At 38.0% G+C, this 20,698-nt stretch overlaps 2 protein-coding genes across 3 annotated transcripts; both read right to left on the reverse strand.

Annotated features, from left to right (window-relative positions):
• Nucleotides 1–677: 677 nt before the first annotated feature.
• On the reverse strand, nt 678–4,324 carry LOC131011257 (inositol monophosphatase-like). Of its 2 annotated transcripts, XM_057939041.1 has the most exons (13): nt 4,160–4,324; nt 4,007–4,062; nt 3,810–3,860; nt 2,832–2,912; nt 2,632–2,735; nt 2,453–2,537; nt 2,239–2,293; nt 2,112–2,155; nt 1,800–1,868; nt 1,610–1,710; nt 1,485–1,541; nt 1,024–1,147; nt 678–929 (listed from the first exon to the last, which is right to left on the reverse strand). In XM_057939041.1, exons 1-12 carry the CDS (start codon nt 4,170–4,172, stop codon nt 1,051–1,053), a joined length of 813 nt encoding a protein of 270 aa, XP_057795024.1. In that variant the 5' UTR covers nt 4,173–4,324; the 3' UTR covers nt 678–929; nt 1,024–1,050. The 2 variants fall into 2 exon arrangements, with proteins under 2 accessions (XP_057795024.1, XP_057795023.1); XM_057939040.1 differs by having other exon boundaries at nt 678–1,147; nt 4,160–4,305.
• A 14,854-nt stretch (nt 4,325–19,178) lies between these two features.
• Nucleotides 19,179–20,698, reverse strand: LOC131011258 (uncharacterized). Its single transcript, XM_057939043.1, has 3 exons — nt 20,136–20,698; nt 19,931–20,058; nt 19,179–19,453 (listed from the first exon to the last, which is right to left on the reverse strand). Exons 1-3 carry the CDS (start codon nt 20,266–20,268, stop codon nt 19,295–19,297), a joined length of 420 nt encoding a protein of 139 aa, XP_057795026.1. The 5' UTR covers nt 20,269–20,698; the 3' UTR covers nt 19,179–19,294.

Below are 20,698 nucleotides of genomic sequence, written 5' to 3' on the forward strand. Positions count from 1 at the left end.
CTGTTGCGTACTCAGAAGTCTTATGTTATTTTGGCTAAGTCGGAGTTATCCAAACTTACTAGTTTATTTGAGTCATAAATGTCCATTTTGTTAACAACGATTAAATACGATCCTTCCTTATTTATTTACCCCATTTCTATTCCTGCTTCTAATCTCCCTCCCTTAGTCACGATTTCCCTGACTTAATTAGCCGGTCGTGACAATATTGTAGTGAGTGAAATTTGGATCCACTATTGTTATGAGTGAAAGTTTGTGGACCCTATTTCTATAAATGGAAGTGGAAACGATATCGCGAACGGACCAAAATGAAAAATGTGAAAACGATATCGCAGATGGAGGGAGTATATTATTATTGGGATAGAGAGTATTAATTATTATATAAATCAATGTTTAAATGATATTTATTCATGTGTTTTTTATAAATTTTCGAGTCTGACTAGCCCAATAGGTTAACCAAAACCCCTAAAGTTTAAGGTTATAGTCGAAAATTATAACCCGAAAAATTTTAGATTGAATGACCCGTAACTGAAAAACCGCAAACTCAATAAAACTAGACCAAACTCGATGGATTGACCTACTTGACATTCCTACTATTTTCTTTTAATAAAGAGGGGGAAAGTTGGGAGCTATAAAATTTGAAGCCCTATTTCTCCAATTTATAGAGGGGATATCCATCATTTGGGCGTTCCGAACAACAAACGCTACTTGCTTTATTATTAGTGTTAATGGGTAAAATTATCCACTTTGATAAAACATATGTGAGAAATACCCACTTATATAAAAATAGGTAGAAAATACCCACTTTAAGTGAAGTGATAAAAAAGGCGTTGTGATACAAACGAGTGACCAATTGGTTATATTGAACCAAGAATCCTTCGTATATTTGATAATAGGCAGCGAAACCCAAAACAAGAATCTGGTCATCATGCCTAGAGCCAACAAGAAAATACCATCATACAGTTTTTATTGTCAACAAAAGGAAGCGTTGCGGCCATCAAAGTGCTGAAGAGAAACTTAACTAACCTGTCATAGATATCACTGAAAATTCCCTCATTCCGACTGGTGCAGCGCCCCAACGAATGCATCCTTCAGAAGAGGATTTGAAGCGGCTACCCGCTGAGCTGTGATGTCAAAATCCTTACCTGAGCTGGAAAGAGAAATATGGATATGACTTACAGAAGCAAGAAACGAGTATATATGAGTTAATCACTGCATTGGAGCTGAAAATCCAATTTAAGTTGATGTTGCATTTATGTAAGTGGGCGCTAGAAGAGTTGGCACCTAGCCCTTCATATGAGAGAGGAAGGAGGTCGGACGATACGAGTTCTGACCTTTACTTCTCCATATTCCAAAATTTTCGAATTTTAGCTTCTTGTTTTACAAGAATGCCGAGTTAACTACAATTTGCTTGTTAGTCCTGCTTTATTCCAATATAAGAATGAAATGAACCATTTCTGCAAAAAGATGGATGAGTTGTTACATACGGATCAAAGACGAGCCCTCCAGCTTCACTTACAATAACAGCACCAGCAGCCACGTCCCTGAAGAGATCACGCGATTGAGTAATTTCTCAGATCATAGTCGCAACAAAAATCTACAAAAATCTTACCATGGGCCTCCAAACCCAACTAAGTAGAACAAATCAAGCCTCCCACATGCAATCCCACAAAGATCTAAAGCACAAGAACCACTCATCCGAAGTGACCTAACCTGCCCAAGTGGCAATGTAGACTCTCAGCTATTAATAGAAGTAAATGAAAGATATGGTTAAGTCATTGTAATGAATATAAATAAGCTACCTTGAAGAGTAAGCTATTGATCCTATTAGTAGAGTCATCCACAATGGATTTCTCATGCGATGCAATGACCTGTTATTTCAGTTTAGACAAGAAAACGGATTACCTCACTGCTGATAAAAAAGATAGAACAATGATTTTCTAATAACTACAACATTAGATGCCACAACATATGAAGAGAACAAGCAACCACAAGTTAAGATAACATAGATTAGGCGAACATGTCCTCCATGTAGGTTCGTATTCCACTAAATAATCGAACACATATTTCTCCCTCAATTGAAGCACTGTCCAACAAAGTGATTACCGCATTACCTCTGCGGCAAGAAGGGATTTTACGAGCTCGTCTTGAGAGGATACTGCACATCACAGATATGCAACAGGAATCAGGCAAGCCATAACATGAATATGCAATAACACGGATAAATGAAGAAGCACTCACCTCTGATGGATTTCCCATTGAGAAAAGCACCTTTGCCACGAATTGCGGTAAAAAGCTACATTTCAAAACCAAAAAAGCAACTTAATCTTTCAATTTGACAATGAAAAAATTTGAGCAAAACAAAGAAGCTATGTGTATAGGTTAAATTGTTTGAGCTACATTTCCTTAAAATTCCATAATACTTGAAAGTAGTGAGTGTGAGTCCTCATCCTACCTCATCCATAATTGGATTATAGACAACACCGACTGTTGCAATCCGTCCAATTGTCAATCCAATAGATACACACACAAATGGATACCTGCAACACATCAGATTTACAGCTTATGAACTCGGTATGTGTAACAAAACTTTTTCTAAGTAACTAAAAAGGAGTAGGATAATAAGATACTAACCCGTGAACGAAATTAGTAGTTCCATCCACAGGATCAACAATCCAAGTTGGTTCATCAGTCAATTCTACAATGCCACCAGCAGCAGCAGTTTCTTCACCAATGAACTAAAGGTTAACAAAGATTGATATCAGACATAGATGCAGTATGGAGAGGTGTCCAAGTAGAGAAATGCCTGTAGGAACAATGCCAAAAGATCCAACCTTATGGTTCGGGTATTGTTCTTTGAGAAAATTGAATATGAATTCTTCACATTTCTTATCCGTCTCCGTCACCAGATCCACCTGCACGGGAAAACAGTGGAGAATATCTATCAGCTAACAATTCCATCTAAAGCAAATAGACCTCAAGAGTCAAGATCATTGGCGTTTTTGGCCATGTTAGAAGGTCTCTTTGTTGTCATCCCATACACATTTTATATCATCAATACATACGAAGCAATATGAGAAAGAAGCTTGGCATTAGCGTATGGGGAGTGAAGAAATGCATAAGCAATATTCAACCATATGAGTGTATTCCACAATACCATCATCAATATCATAAAAGCATAGCTAGACGTACACAATTGTTGTCCTCTCATTTATGAAATATAAAAGTTAGGGGTAATTGCGTCTAAATTCACAAACTTTCACCAAATTTTGATTTTGCAGATGAACTAAAAAGTATGCCTCCAAATACAGGAACTTTCATTTCAGCTGATTTTTCAGATAGTTGTCAATTTCCAACAGAATAATACCATCATGGCCAGCAGAAGATTAATGATATCGTGACGAGCTGAAGTGACGCATACATCTAACTACGTTGTGTAGTACATCGGCAGTTTAAGCCATGTAGACATTTCAGGCAACCAGTCCAATATTAATTTGGGGACAATCGACAATTGCGTGAAAAACAAAACAATTGAAAGTTTGTGTATTATTTAGAGGCATGAATTTTAGTTCATGTACAAAAGTTAATGTATTTACGGGCAATTACCCCAATTATAAAAGTTAACCACTAAAATTTCTAATAAATAGACAAGCGTATCAGTAACCATATATTTACTCAATTCAGCACCAAAATTTTTTAATTAATATATTCTATGAAACGTTAAACCCAGGGCTGATGCTTCTTGCACATCAGTATTCATCCCAAAATTTAAACAATTGGAATACAATAAAACCAAAAGGCTAACATTATACCTCGCCTTTGTGCTCCACCTGCTTCGACCCGTAAAATCCAGATCGAATAATCTGCCCAATTATTTAAAAAACAAATAGCATATTTCATTTACAGAATAACTCCATTAATGTCGCAAAAAGAAATAAATTCGTCAAAGATGGGAATTAAAAACTTGAATGCGACAGCAGTAAAGTTTAAAGATGAGAGAGAACGCCACCTCTCCAGCTCGCTTAGCAGCTTCCACTGCTGTGGCCAAGAAATCCGCCGGTGAACCTGAAACCGATGAATTCCCATCATCAAAAAGCATACGCACAGATAATTATGTGTTTGTGTGCGTGATTTTAACGAAGAAATGTGGAAGGCTTCTTGCCCTTTTGTGTCATTTGCTTGTTAAAAATTGGACGATGTGATTAGGAGGAAAAAAGGAAAGAGATGGTTGTGGATTTTGAGAGAACGGAATGCAAGTTTTGAAAATTGAAACAATTTCGAATACTCGCTGTATTCCCTTGGTAAACAAAAAATAGTTAAAAGAGACAATACCAATTTTAATAATAATGCGTCGAAATTGGACGAAAATTTATTTTAAATTATTATTTAAATTATATAATATTATTTTTGTATAAATAATTATTTATACATAAATTATTTTAAAATTTATTTAATATGAAGTAATATAGTTGAAATTTTATTAATCTCAATCATATTCCTCAATTAAAGTAATTTTTTTGTTAGAATAATAAATAGGGTTAATTACGCTCATGAACTTTGGTCGGATTTTCAAACTTTCCATGAACTTTTTTTATTATCAAAAATTCCCTGAACTTAATCGTCTAAACAATTTTTTCATGATTTTTTCCTCCGCTGAAGCTCGGAGCTGACATAGCAATTTTTAGGCAATACGAGCTGATATGGCGCTTACGTGGACCAAAAATTGTCACATGGAAAATAATATATAAAAAAACAAAAAAAAAAAAGTAAATTCTTCTTCTTCCTCACGCGGATCTTCTTCTTCCTGTTCACGGCAGCCACCGCAAGTCGCGGCTTCGCCGCCGCCTCTGCTCCCCTCTCCTCTCTCTCCCTCGTTTATCTCTCTCTACGTCTCTCTCTCTCTCTCTCTCTCTCTCTCTCTCTCTCTCTCTTCCCCCTATCTCTCTCTATCCCTCGCTCGATCTCCCCTCTCTCTCTGTTGTTGGCGGCCGCCGCAGACCGCCGTGACCATCCTCTTCCCCACAACAACGGCGTCTACAGCGCTCTCCTTTGCTCCAAAGCAACCCTATGTAATCAAATTTACCCTACACATTCATCATGGCGATTGATTAGGTTTTTGCTGTCCAATTTAAATCGCGCTCCGCAATCTTGCAGATGACCCCTTCGGCGACCCTAAAGTCGCAGGCGACCCTTATTGCACTCTCTTCTTCGTTTGTCGGCAACTCGCGATTGAGGCAGAGACGGAGAAGAGGAATCGATTGCTGCTGTGGGGTTTGGGCTTCCACAGATCCGCCGGCTCTCAGATGCTGTGGGGTTAGGGTTTGCGATTGGGGAGGGTGATTTTTGCGATGTGGAAGTCAATTGTTGCGACATCGCCGTTTGAGTGGGGGAACCAACGGAGGGTGATTTATGGTTGGGGCGATAAGGAGAGATGAGTTTTTCTGGCGAGTTTGACTTCCGGCGCTGCTGCTGCTCGACTTTCGGTCCGACGATGCAGTTGGGCTCAGCTGAGAGAGAGAGGCTCAAAACGACGTCGTTTTACGCCCAACTAAACGACGTCGTTTTGGTTCCCGTCCGGCGGTGCCATATCATTTTTCAGGTCACTCAAAAATTCCATGTCAGCACTCAATTTTGGGATTTTCGAAAATCATGGAAAAATTGTTCAGACGATTAAGTTCAGGGAATTTTGATAAAAAAAAAAAAAAATCATGGAAAGTTTGGAAATCCGACCAAAGTTCATGATTTTTGGCGTAATTAACCCTAATAAATATTCTTTTTATATAAATTTTTATTTAATAGCAATATTTTAAAAAAGGTCGATATAAGATTGAAGATTTTATTTCATCTTAACATCATCTCGTCTTAACTCTATAGGATCATATCATCATCTAAAGCCCGAAAGACGATATCTAACATTTGAACACCAGATTTTTGGCCATCATCTTGTCTAGACCTTAAAATACAAAAGATGAATTTTTATGCGTTAATTTTTGTAACATCACTATCTGAAGCTTTAAAAATCAAAGTTGACTTGTGAGATTGTATGATTTGGAGCTTCTAATATCATGGAGTAACTAACTTGTAAACATCATTTTATATGGAACTTGAAAAAATCTTGACAAACTTTTATGCATTATTAGCTTCAAATATTATAATGGGGCTCTGAGAGTCATTTCGTTTGGAGTTTGAAAGACCAAATTTAACTTGTGAATGTCGTCTCATTTGAATTTTGAATGACCACAACTAAGTTACAAGAATTGTCTCGTGTGCAGCTTTAAAGATCATTATCATCTTGAGGTTGTAAGATCATGACTAACTTCTAAACATCATCTTGTATGCAGTTTGAAAAATCTTGACAAATTGTTTAGTAATTTAATTTATAAATTTGATGCGAGATTCAAATTGTATTAATTTATTTAGTAATTTAATTTATATGTTTTCATGAAAAATCAATGTTGAATCCAAATTTTATTTTTAAAAATATATTACTTTATAACCAAATTAAATTGATAAATAATTTACTTAATCAAACCAATTTATTTTTTAAAATTAAATTAATTAAAGTATGTATTTAATTGAATAAATTTGATCAAATTGAATTGACAAAGCAATTCAAATCTTATTAATCTCAATCATTTCGCCAATTAAATATAGATTTTGAATTTGGAGAGCATGAGCTTCTTCTTGTATAGGTTTTATTTTGGTGAAATCCTATTAAAAAATCAATGTGAAATGAGGTTGATTTATATGATTTCTTCACTCGATTGAGACTATTATAAATTTGATACAAGATTAAATATTTGAAATATATTTTAACAACATATGCTCTATTGTTCTTTATCTAAATTCTTCATTTATGCATTACTAATTTCATAATTTATCTATTATTATTATTATTATTATTATTATTATTATTATTATTATTATTATTATTATTATTATTATTATTATTATTATTATTATTATTATTATTATTATTATTATTATTATTATTATGGACGAAATTGAAACAAATAAAGTTTACATATATAAAAAAAATATTTTTCTTCATGATACATATAAAATGTATGGATATATTTATAAAAAAATTAAAAAAATATATTTTAATTATTTTGATAGACGTAAAATAAGATTTTGTTTTAAAGTGATCAATTTATAAAATGTGTGCCTTATTATGAAAACATGTAAATCAATGACCGGACCCGTGTATAATTTATATACACGTGCATGTCTCAATTCAAATCCAATTTAAAATTGATTTTATTGAAAATTAGGAAGATAGATATTATATATATATATATATATATATATAGGGTGCGGTTATAGTGAGAACCACAATTATCGTGAGAACATAAGAACCAATAAAATTACTGCATCTGCTATACAAATTAATGCATCCGCTATTAAATTTAATGCATCAAAAAAAAAAAAATTTGCTCCTTTCAGGATTCGAACCCAGCACCTGCATCCATCCACCAAGATGATGCATCCACCGTAGATCTTAATGATCGAATGGCTTAAAATGGTTCTCCGTTCTTATTTTATTAATGGTTCTTATTTGAACCTCTCCCTATATATATATATATATATATATATATATATATATAGGAATGGGATCATATAGATCCCAATGCTTATAATAGATCCCTAGATCCAAATCTTGACCACACATTTATGACATGTGGCGCATCAAGATGGTGACACGTGGCAAGGAACTTCCAAGCATTCAAAGGCAAAATCTGGAGGGGTAAAATTGGAATGTAATTTTCGGATTTAATTATTAAAAAAAATATTTTTTTAAATTTTCTGAAAATAGATATATTTTAGATGCATATAGTTTCACACAAAGATGCATAAAGTTTTCACATGAAATGCATAATTTTGAACAGAAAAATGCATTTAATTTTTCCAATTTTGGTATTTTCACCACTCCACCCCATACCACCCCCAATCCAGCCCACAACACCCCCCAACCCTCCCCATTACCACCCCCCAAAAATAGGCATGTTTCACATGCATATAAAATCAAACAAAAATGCATAAAGTTTTCACATAACAATGCATTAAATTATACAAAAAATGCATTTCATTTTAATAAATCTGGTAGTTTCGCCACCCCACCCCTGCCCCACCCCCCACCCCCACCCCACCCACCCCCCACCCAAAAAAAAATTTTTTTTTTTAAAAAAACTGATTTTCTGACCACTGACCCCCACCCCCCCCCCCCAAATATTTTTTTTTTCAAAAACTAATTTCCTGATTGCTGACCCACCCCCAAAAAAATGTTTTTTTTTTTTTTCAAAAATTTATTTGTAGTTAATGTTTTATGCATTTTCATGTAATAATATATGCATTTTATTGTTCTTGATTATGCATTTTTCTTTTTTATATACACATGTTTTATAATATTTTATTTTAGGGTATAGGGTTAGGGTTTAGTGTTTAGGGTTTGGTTTTTAGGGTTTAGTGTTTAGGGTTTAGTTTTTAGGGTTTAGTATTAGTGTATAGGTTTTAGTGTTTAGTATTTATTTTAGGGTTTGAATTTTAGTATTTAGGGTTTAATGATGTTTAGATTTTAGTGTTTTAGTGTTTAGGGTTTAGTTTTTAGGTTTTAGTGTGTAGTGTTTTAGTGTATGCATTTCGGTGGTCGAAAATCAATTTTTGAAAAAAAAAAAAAAATATATATATATATATATATTTTCAAAAAATGTAATGCATTTTTGTGTGAAAGTATATGCATTTTTGTGTGAAAGTATATGCATTTATGTGCGAAAGTATATGCATGTAAAACATGTAATTTTTTTATGCATGTAAAAATCAATTTTTCAAAAAAGAAAAATTTTTTTGGGGGGTGGGGTGGGGGGGTCAGTGGTCAGAAAATCAATTTTTGAGAAAATAAAAAAAAAATTGGTGGGGGGGTGGTGGGTGGGTGGGGGGGTGGGGGGTAGGGGTGGGTCAGTGGTCAGAAAATCAGTTTTTAAAAAAATAAAAAATAAATTTTTTTTTTGGGGGAGGGGGGGGGTTAGGGGTGGGTCAGTGGTCAGAAAATCAGTTTTAAAAAAAATAAAAAAATAAAAATTTTTTGCTGGGTGGGGGGTAGGGGTGGGTCAGTGGTCAGAAAATCAGTTTTTAAAAAAATAAAAAAAAAAATTTTTTGGGGGTGGGGGGGTAGGGGGTGGGTGGGGGTGGGGTTCTGGGGTGGGGTGAGGTTCTGGGGTGTGGGGGGTGGGGTGAAATCTTATGCATTTTGATATGAAACTTTATGCATTTTTATCTGAAAGTTCATGTATTCTCGTATGAAACTTTATGCATCTAAAATATACCTATTTTGAGAAAATCTATTTTTTTTTTTTTAATTTCGAAAATTACATTCCAATTTTACCCCTCTCCAGATTTTGCCTTGAAATGCCTTGCCACATGTCACCATCTTGATGCGCTACATGTCATAAATGTGTGGTCTAGATTTGGATCTACGGATCTATTATAAGCATAGGGATCCACTGGAACCCAACCCTATATATATATATAATTCATACAGTATAATATATTGTAAAATATACATATAATATAGAGTGGATTTTTAAAATGGCCACTTTCATATTGTAAAATTAAAAATTGTCCACTAAGATAAAAATATTAAAAAATGGCCAGTGTTACCAAAATACCCTTCACATTAAAAATTTAAAAAATGTCCACTTCATTTTACACTTTAAACATCACCCCTTTAAAAAATCCCGCAATTCACAACCAGAATTTTTTGTTTGTAAATTTACAGCCAAAATTTAATTCACAACAAAAAAAAAATGGTTGTGAATTCACAACCAGAATTTTTTGGTTGTGAATTCACAATAAGTTGAATTCACAACCAAAATTTAATTCACAACCAGAGCCAACAAATTTTGGTAGTGAATTCACAATCAAAACTACCAAAATTTTGGTTGTGAATTCACAACCAGAATTTAATTCACAATCAGAATCTTTTGGTTGTGAATTCAACTGGTTGTAAATTCACAACCAAAATTTAATTCACAACCAAAAAATTTTGAAATTTATTTTAGTTGTGAATTCAAGTAGTTGTGAATTTGAGTTTTTAAAGTTTGAATTCACAATTAAAACTATAATTTATTTTGGTTGTGAATTTATAGATTTGGTTGTAAATTCAAGAATATTAAGTTGTGAATTCATCGAGGTAGGTGTGAATTCAAGAACATTAAGTTGTAAATTCGTTGAGCTAGTTGTGAATTCATAGATCTAGTTGTGAATTTAAAAATATTAAGTTGTGAATTCATAGATCTAGTCGTGAATTCAAGAACATTAACCAAAATGTTCCAATTAATTAATTTATTAAATAATTAATTAATCACCATTATTTTCTTTTATTTTTTTTTACCAGTTGAAAACAAGGTCTAAATCATCAATTAAATGATCAATCATGATTTTACAATTAGCCATAATATAATATTTCCTACAACTTGATAAAGCTACGCTGCAAGGTGCATTTCATTCACTTGTATAGTTGGGTTTTCTTTTCTCAGCAATGCAGCCAAACCTTCCAAACGATCCTTGGTGCCCAAGAGCCAGCCATAGAACTCTTTATCTAACTCCAATCCTGATTCCACATCTACCTTTAATTAAACACCATTATAAAATAATTAGAAAATGCTCTCAATCTCAATTCACACGTCATCTTCTTCCACAATTTCCCCAATTTCTAGCCGTTGCAATTCTCATCAACATTTTCTTTGCTGTCGAGTTTGCAGAGGAGAACGAGGATAAATAAGAAATCAACACAAAGACATATAAATATGAAGAATTATAGTCATATTATAAGTCTAAATGTAGTCATTTTCTTATTAGAATTCTTAGTATTTTTCCTATAAATAGAGGCATATATTCATTATTTAAGCATCGATCAATCCATCGATCATCGATCAACTCTGTACAATATAATCTCTCCCCAAAACATAGTGAAAAATACCCCAAAACCCCGTGGATGTAGATCTTTATGATCGAACCACGTAAATCTCGTGTTCTTATTGCTTTCTTTTATAGTTCTTTTATAGGTGATTTTTTTGGGCACAACAACTGGCGTCGTCTGTGGAAAGTCTGAACCCGAGCTAGACGTTGATGCTCAACCTATTTTTCGAAACAATTATTGATCGTGTTCAATCCGTACGCCATCAGCCAACCTTTAATCTTTCTCTCAAAAAATCCAAAATTCCCAAAAATTCCCACCAAATTTCCCATAATTTCCTTGTTCAAAAAAAAAAAAAAAAAATCCAAGACCCGGTCTACGCCCCCCTTCTTCTCTCTCTCAAAGTCACACACAGAAGTCCCCTCATCCGTCTTCCACTGCCACCTTCTCCGGCGAACCCGCCGCCTGCCGCCACCGACCCCCATCGGCAGCTCTCTCCCATTCCGTGATAGATCGCAAGCCCTAGCCCTTCAGAGTCATCGTCTCTTTCTCTCAAAGTCGGCGAGCTCCCGCCTCTGGAAGACCAACGAGAAACCGCCATCTTCTGCGTCGACCCTTAAGCTCCGGCGATGCTGCTCATCCTCTCCTGCGTAAGTCAACACCTTTGTCTTCTCTATTTCTCGCCAGATACACACCTTCAAACGCGGTCAGGAGCTTCCCCTATTTCCACTTCCGAAACTCCTCCGTCGCCTCCTATGGAAGAACGGCGAACGGTCGCCGGTCATTGTTCCGTCTGAGTCGGACGCTCCCCCACACTTCCCCTCTCTCAATCCACTCATCTCTCTAAAATCCTCTGAAAAAGACGAAGATGAAAAGCCCTTAATTTTCAAATCAGAGATCGCCGCCACCTTTGTCGAAGTCCGGCAGCGCTGTTACCACAGGGATCCGGTGAGGATAACTCCGATAAGTTGTTCGCCTCTGTTTGCCACCATTGTTCATCTTTTTCTCGAAATTAGCAGGCAGCCGTCACTCACCACCCCGAAACATCCACTGCAACAGATATGTTGGCAAAGAGATCAACTCTGGTCATGCAAATTCAAAGGGAGCTCGAGCTTCTAAATTGCCAAGTGCCACATCGACGCTTCTTAATTTTCCATGCAAACTCTGGTCATGCAAATTCAAAGAGATCAACACTGTTTTGCCCCTATTAAGGCGAACCAAATTCGGGTCGAATTCGAGTTTGCATGCGGGTTAGGCACACATGGCACTATTAGTGCCATATACTCAGTGTTGCATAAATGGTACTTATGGTCGTATGAGTGCCAGTAGTGCCATGCAAATGGTACTTATGACCATATTAGTGTCATTAGTGCCATTTACTTAGTACAGTTATATGACCATTTTGAACACTTTCCTGTAGGGTTTATGTTGGGAACTTAATGAAATATCCTAATCCTTGTTTTGATGATACCAAAATCAATAGATTTCTTTTGTAATAGACTAGAACTGCTCGAACTCAAGTGTTAGAGTTCTTTTTCTAGTTTAGTTGTTGTTCTGAAGACCTAAGATTGAAGAACGAAGGACTGAAAACTAAAGACTGAAGTTGCCAACTGAAGCATCAGTCGAAGAATCAGTTTTGACTGATTACTTAATGCGTGCCACGTGGAATCAGCGGACTGATACTAAAGTCAAGTATCAGTTAAACATTCTTCCTCGGACTGAACCTCCAACGTTCAAAGGAAGCCACACACTCCAGAAGTATAGCCGCATTAAATGCAGAGATCTCAGGATCGTCCTTTCTCTGCAGAGGTCATTCCTCTTTGGTGATTACCTTTTCAGAGATGTCGCATCTCCTGCTATTCAAGATAGCCGTTCTTACCAAACAAGGAACCTCGAAGATTGAAGTCTCAGCCCAAGTTCAAATTACTCTCTAACGAAAGAAATCTTGAAGACCTTCTTCGCCAACGGATCTATTCAAGACTTCTCCTATAAATAGCGCTCGAGGATCACTTCAATCTTCATCGATTCAACGACATAAGCTGAAACTCTGCCAAAATTGTTTCTCAGCTAAAGCCCAGACTCTCCAAAGTTTGAATCGAAGAAGAGAATCCCAAAGCCAAAAATCAGTCACTGATTATTACATAAATTCTCTTAGACCTTAGGCAAACCTTGTTTATCCAAAGCCTAGGTCAAACTAACTGCAAAGAACTTGTTCTTTGAAGTTTAGTTGGCAAGTTTTTAAACCTCGCTTCAACCGAGTGAATCGAGTGTTTGTGTTGTAAAGGAGTTCAGAAAGGCGTTCTGTCTCCGTGAGATCCTAGTGCCCAGTGCGTGCTAGGAGTGAGAAATTCAACAAGGTATGTTGGTACTAAAGATTAGATCTTCGGTTGTTTCGGTTGTGTGCACCTGTAAGCATATGTTCAGGTTTGCAGTGCACCAGTAAGCACTTGCAGAGTGAAGTTGTTGGTCTGATCAATCGACCGTGGATGTAGGAAGTATTTTCCGAACCACGTAAAAATCTCTATGTTATTTACAGCTTTCAGTATTTACGTTCTTACTTGTGCTCTTCCTTTCATAAACTGAAAACTGATTAATTGCAAAGAGAAACTTAAGACTAACAACGTGCTCAAAATAAAAGTTTTCCGCCGCGTGTGTTATCAGTCTGACTAATCTATCCTCTGATAGTCAGTAAGATTTATAACATCTCTGTTTACCAAACTCGACTGAAGCCTTACGTGGATCAGTTAAGTTCTTTTGACTTAACTGATAACTCCTTACTGAAGATATTCAGTATCAGTCATCAACCCTGTTTTAGTCAAAACTCTTTTCAGTAAACAAGTGTCTGAGTTTGTGTTTAAAGTTTCGTTTTGATCTCTTGTAAAGATCGAAAAGAGCCTATAGGTGTATTCCCCCCCCCATACACCTATTCGAGACCCTCCGGACCTAACAATTGGTATCAGAGCAGGTTGTTCGCAAGAATAATTCTGTTTTGATTAGGTTCTAATTGAACTAGATCCTTTTTCTCGAAGGTCTCGAAAATTTTTCTCTTTCAAAAAGTGCTTACTGCTTTTTTTATTTGTTGTTATCTGTTCTCTCTTTTTATATGGAGACTAACCACAACAAAGTATCCTTTCTACCTATGTTTAGTATTGAAAAATACGACATATGGAAGTTTCGACTTGAAAGCTTCCTCACCGTCCAGCATTGCCGAATGTGGGAAGTCATCACCAATGGACCCATCGTCATCACTGAAATTGTCAGAAGAATTTCTCTAGAACCATCTAAAGATTTGTTCGACGATGTCCAGATCAAGCCAAAGGCAGACTTTACCACAGAAGAAAGAAAGTAGGATGAGCTTGACAACCTCGCCAAAAGCATCATCTCCAGCACAGTTCCAGACAAGCACGTCACCAAGATCATCAAGTGTAGAACTGCAAAGGAGATGTGGGACATTCTTGAAGGAATGTGCATCGGATCCGAAGAGATAAAGGAGAACAAGTTGTCCATAGCTTGTCAGAAATTCGACTCCTTCCTCATGCTCAATAATGAATCTGTCGACGAGATGGAACTCAGATTCAACCAGATCTTGAATGAAGTTCAATCCATCTCGAAGGACAAGTACACTTAACGAGAAATTTTGAGCACTTCCGCGAGGAGATTGGCAGATCTACTCAGTCACTCGTCAGAAAAAGCCAGGATTCAGTCGGCTCCCGACAAATAAGCTTTTCTCTGATCTGTTGGCAAACGAGTTCGATATTCAGAGAAATCTTGGAACCAAGAGGGCTGGAGGATCAGACGAAGATGGTCCATCAACCTCAAAAAGTGCAGCACTGAAAGCATCAGCAAAAGAAAGCAATAAGCAGACAGGAACCAGCGGAACTCAAGCCCGAAGACTTCTTCAGTCAATATGCTTTGTTGACTGAAAGATTCAACAAGATGGAGTCTAAATTCCGCAAGTACAAGAAGTTCCACAAGCAGCACTACAAGGGAAAAGAAAGAGAAAGCAAGTCCAGATATTCCACTGACAGAAGCGGGGAAAGAAAATCAACCGCTTTCGACTTGAAAGATGTGAAATGCTTTGTATGCAAGAAGAAATGACACTTTCGAATTGAATGCCCTGCACTAACACAGTCTGAGCGCAAGAAGCTGAAAGCTAAGAGAGATGACAAATATGCGAAGAAGAAAGCGATGGTTGCTGACGATGCAGGATCTTTCGAAAAAGCATCAGAATCATCCGACTTCAACTCTACCAGCTCAGATGATGAGAGCCAAGCCCTGATGGCCAACGAAACTGAAAGCGTGACCGACAACAGCTACGACAACGGAATGAACGGCTCAGAGGTAAATTCTCACTCAAAAAATCCTTATACTGATAACTCCCTGGTGTTTTCAGGAGATCCACTCAGAATTTGGAGAAAGCTCAGCCGATGAAACTGACGATTACGATCAGCTCATAACTGATCACTGTCAGTTAAGGAAAATGTTCGAAGATCTCCTCAAGCAGAATCAGAAAATGGAAAAGGAGATCAATGATGAACGAATCAAGAATCAGACAATCATCTACTTTCCGGATGAAACTTGTCTTGACGAACTGATCATGGAGAATAGTCGACTGGTAGAAAAGCTCAGAATTTCTACTTCAGAGTGTGACAGAGTATCTCATAAAATCAAGAGGCTCAATCACAAATTGGAAGAAACAGTCAAGGACTGCATGATCAAGTCTCCCATGATGACCAACTTACCTTCAAAAGCCCTTGTCAAAAGCATAAGAGAAAATGTTGCTTCAACTGTTAAAGGAAAGAATATCGTGATCGAAGAAGCAGTTGACGCTTCTGGAAACAACACTTCAGAAGAATCAAGAGATCCTGATATGGAAGAAGTTCGGAAACGCAAACTGATGGCAAGAATAAATGTTCCTCCTCCACAAAGCTATAGACGAGCCAAGGAGGGCCCCAACCAGATCATCCTACTGAGAAGACTGGAAAGCAGATTTCAGTCAAAGATAGGGCAAGGAACATCAGGACTCAAGCAGAATCTTCCGCACCAGTCCAGGGGGAAGAACAACAATACCAGTCAGAAACTAAAACCAGTTCAGTTCCGAAGAGAAGAACATCGATGGAGATAAAGCTATGATAAGTCCAGACGAGCCAAATGCCAATCATGACAGCATGCAACTGGACATCATGTGACTCATGTTCCACAACATCAGTCAAGTCTCCATCAATCAAGAATGACTCATGTATCTCAAAGGAGATACTCTGTGGAGCAAAGAAGACCTCAACAACTCTCCAGACAAATCTTCTACAAGAGTGAGGTTCTCAAAATTAAAGCTCAACAGAAGATTGCTCATGTGCCAACTAAAGCACCGACTACTTCAGTCGGACAGCCGGCAAAGCGCAAGAGATCAGCACCAAGACCAGTTCTGAAGCAGTTATGGGTTCCAAAAGGAACACGAGCTAACAATGAAGGACCCAAACATTGATTGGGTACCTAAAATAACTCTTCCTTGCAGGTCAAAAACAGGAAACACAAAAAGAAGGAAGAAGTTAAAGCCTCAATCAGAACATGGTACCTGGATAGCGACTGTTCAAAGCACATGACAGGCTACAAAGAATATCTAACTCAATATGTTGAGAAAGCTGGATCAAAAGTTGCATTCGGAGACAACTCAATCGGAGAAACAAAAGGTTATGGTGTACTCGACTTGGGTAACGCCAGTATCAGTAATGTCAGCTATGTTTCTGGACTAAAACATAATTTGTTGTCTGTGAGTCAATTTTGTGACAGCGGATTCGCAGTGAAGATCAAAAAGGATGAATTCACTGTCAGAAATAGTCAAAGGTAGGGCTGGGAATCGGGTCGGGATCGGGTACCCTACCCGAAAAAATCGGGTACTCGGTCCCGATTAAGATGGAAAATCGATACCCGGTCCCGAACCCGAAAAAAAATTGGGTACCCTTCGGGTATTCGGGTACCCTAAATTACCTGGTCAAAATTGCATGTTTCAGGTCAAACTGTGAAAATCGGGTATTTGGGTACCCGATTTTCCTTAATCGGGTATTAGGGTACCCTAATACCCGAAAATACCCGATTTTTTTTAAAACATTTCGAAAATGTAACCCCTAATTAAATAATTTAATATATATTTAATAAAAAACCGGGTATTTCGGGTATACCCGATACCCGATCGGGTATACCCGATACCCGATTTTTCCCCACCCTAAATACCCGATCCCAAACCCGGTCCCTAATTTTTTGGGTATAGGGTACCTGATACCCGATTTTTTTGGGTCGGGTAATCGGGTACCCTATACCCGAACCCTATCTTCCCACCCCTAGTCAAAGGAAGGTGGTTCTGAGAGGGATCAGACAAGGAAGTCTCTACGTCGTCTCATGGGAAGATAGCCCTCCCGAAACATGTCTCATCAGCAAAAGCAGCTCGGAGCTCAACTGGCTGTGGCACAGGAGACTCAACCACCTCCACTTCAAAACGATCAACAAGCTTGCTAACCATCAACTGGTAGAGGGCTTACCCTCTATTGTGTTCCAGAAGAAGCAAGAATGTGAAGCATATCAAAGAGGAAAGCAAACCAGGACGACATTCAAGTCAAAGTCAGGACACTCCTCTGGAAGAATTCTTCAACTACTTCACATGGGTCTGTTTGGCCCAATCTCTCCCAGAAGTTACAACGGTAGAAAGTATACCTTAGTTGTCGTGGATGATTATTCACGATATACTTGGGTTATCTTTCTCTACAACAAGAGAGAGACACTGCTGGAATTGCCAAAGCTGCTGAGAAGACTAAGCGTTGAAAAGGAAGTCAACATCATCAGCATCAGATCAGATCGAGGGACTGAATTTCTCAATGCCGTTATTCGTGACTACTGTGAGGAACAAGGAATCAGTCATCAAACTTCTGCAGCAAGGACTCCTCAGCAAAACGAAGTAGCAGAAAGAAGAAACAGGTCTTTGAAGGAAGCAGCAAGCATGATGCTAGCCGAATCAAAACTCCCTTTGAAGTTTTGGATCGAAGCAGTCAACAACGCATGCTACACGCAGAATCTCTCCTTCCTCACTCAAAGACATGGGAAAACTCCATACGAGCTATGGATGAACAGGAAGCCTTCAATCTCATATTTTCATGCTTTCAGTTCTCGGTGTTTCATTCACAACAATGACAAGAGGAGATTAAACACATTTGATAGCAAGGCTGATCTAGGAATCTTTCTTGGATACTCTGGAACTGAACGATCCAGCAAAGTCTATCGAGTGTTTAATTCTCAAACTCTTTGTGTTGAGGAAACACCTCATGTTGTTTTTGATGAGTCTACTGATGATTTCAGGAAACAGGAAACTGAAAGAAGTGTTGAGAACACTGAAGTTTCCAGAAATGAAAGGCAGGACACCGAACCTTCTACAGTTTTGGTGTGGGGACCCGGAAAAGAAGAAGATACTAAAAAGCTTCAGTATCAGAAGATCAGTCAAAGGTCTGAAGCTCAGACTGGAACCACTGCAGATGGCATCAGTCAAGGGGGAACTCCGTTTGCTGAAGAACAAGTCGAACCTGCTGAAGCAACAGCAGTTCAACACTCCCCTGCTCGAGAAACTGCTGAACTCAAGTGTTAGAGTTCGTTTCTAGTTTAGCTTGCGGTTCTAAAGACTGAAGACTGAAGGACGAAGGATTAAAGACTGAAGACTAAAGATACCAACTGAAGTGTCAGTTGAAGAATCAGTTCGGAACTGATTAATTAATGCGTGCCGCGTGGACTCAGCGGACTGATACTAAAGTAAAGTATCAGTTAAACATTCTTCCTCGGACTGAACTTCCAACGTTCAAAGGAAGCCACGTACTCACAAAAGTACAGTCGCATTAAATGCAGAGATCTCAGGATCATCCCTCTCTGCAGAGGTCATTCCACTACAAGAAAAACGCCAATAGACAACGGACAAAACCCGTTGTCTATTAGAAAATCAACTGTTGTAAATGAGAGTATTGTCTATTAGAGGGCGGTCATAGACAACGGTTTTCTGACCGTTGTCTATTCTCTAATAGACAACGGGTCCGAAACCCGTTGTCTATTCTCTAATAGACAACGAGTCCGAAACCCGTTGTCTATTAGAGAATAGACAACGTTCAAAAAACCGTTGTCTATTCTAATATAGACAATGGTTTTTAAAATATTTTTTTTATAATTTATTTATATTTTCTGATTTTTTTAAATATATATTTACCAATACTAAAAACTCTTAATAAAAATACATATATTAATAATAAAAATCCATACATTCATTCGAACATTATTAATCCAATATTACATTCAAACAAATTTCATCCAACATCACAAATTTCATCCAACATTTGAATCTTCATTCAAACATTATTAATCCAATATTACATTCAAACAAATTTCATTCAACATCACAAATTTCATCCAACATTTGAATCTTGATACTTTTACTTTTGGGCTGAGATTTGTATTCTGGGAGTCTGGGTCGGGTTCGGCGATGATGGCGGCAGCGGAACCGCGGTGGTTTTCGATCTGCCAAAGAGGGAAACGAGAAGAGATTTTCAGTTTTTAAACAATAAGGGGAACGAAATGAAAGGAATTAGAAACTCTGTGGAAGATGAACTTATTATTCATCAAAATCACACCAAACACTAGCCATATTTTAGTCTTGATCTTACTAAACATACAGACTTACAATAAACAGAGAGATCCGAGTCACAATATGTTGATCTACAAAATCAATGTGATCAATCTTAAAAATGAATCCAATCAACCCCATAGGAATTTCCATCTTTTTTCGATAATCAACATTTCAAACTCGATAACATAAACAACGCAATTCCAAAAAATTCCACAATTCTCGGAACCCAGAACAGAAACAAGAACACACACTAGCATACCCTAATTTTCACACACATACACACACAATTACAACCAAATCAAGTTGACAATTACAATCCAGAAACAAGAAGGGCCAAACTAAACGCCGCAACACACACATTGACATACCATAATTTTACACACACACCACACAATCTTCGGCGCCTTATCGCAGTACCTCGGCACCTCCACCTCTCCGCGCGGCTTCCTCCACTTCAACCACCCCAAGGCCACCAGATCTGTGCTGCTCTCTTTCCCTACGCAAACAAAAAGACCGAGAACTGAGTTAACATACTCGCAACTCGGAAGAGTGGAATCGTAGATTGAAGCTTACCTTGAGTGACAGCATCGCCGATGAGGCTGTACCAAGGCAGACGGACGGCGGCGGCCGCGACTCTGCTGCTGTCGGTTGAAGATTTGAAGGGGAGAACGAGCGGTGGCGGCGGCCGGAGGAAGGCTGCTGTCATCCGCCGAAGTTTGTTGGAAAGAGAGAGAGAGATTTTGTCAGATCTGGGGGAGAGGAGAGTGAGGACGGTGGCGCTAGTGTCGTCGGTAGGAGTCAGGAGGGGGAGGCGGCGTGGCTGGCGGCGGCGGATTCTGTGGGAGCTGTGATTGGGGCTAGGGCTCAGACGGCGGAGGCTCTCACCGTCGCCGATCTAAGTCAGAGGGGTAAAGGAGATGAGGCGGTGATGCCGCCGAGAGAGAGAAGGGAGAGCCGGGCGTGTCAGCGGCTTATCGCCGTTGCTTTGCCGGGAAGGACGAGCGGCCGCTGATTTGAGTGCGGATCTGGGTGTGTGCGTTGGGTGTGAGAAGAGAGAAAGTGATGATAGAAAGAAAAGGGAGAGGAGGGAGAAGATGGGAGGGGCGCAGGAGAGATAAGGGGAATAGGGTTTGTGT

Source organism: Salvia miltiorrhiza, chromosome 2 (genome assembly GCF_028751815.1).
Source record: "Salvia miltiorrhiza cultivar Shanhuang (shh) chromosome 2, IMPLAD_Smil_shh, whole genome shotgun sequence".
NCBI classification, from domain to species: domain Eukaryota; kingdom Viridiplantae; phylum Streptophyta; class Magnoliopsida; order Lamiales; family Lamiaceae; genus Salvia; species Salvia miltiorrhiza.

Excerpts from the sequence above, each read along its gene's own strand:
- LOC131011258 (XM_057939043.1), bottom strand. The coding sequence starts at position 20,268 with ATGACAGCAGCCTTCCTCCGGCCGCCGCCACCGCTCGTTCTCCCCTTC. Across the intron at positions 20,059-20,135 it reads CGGCGATGCTGTCACTCAAG|GGAAAGAGAGCAGCACAGAT; the intron begins GTAAGCTTCAAT and ends TTGTTTGCGTAG. Across the intron at positions 19,454-19,930 it reads GGTGTGTGTGTAAAATTATG|ATCGAAAACCACCGCGGTTC; the intron begins GTATGTCAATGT and ends CCTCTTTGGCAG.
- LOC131011257 (XM_057939041.1), bottom strand. Across the intron at positions 2,736-2,831 it reads AACAATACCCGAACCATAAG|TTCATTGGTGAAGAAACTGC; the intron begins GTTGGATCTTTT and ends GTTAACCTTTAG. Across the intron at positions 2,538-2,631 it reads ACTACTAATTTCGTTCACGG|GTATCCATTTGTGTGTGTAT; the intron begins GTTAGTATCTTA and ends GATGTGTTGCAG.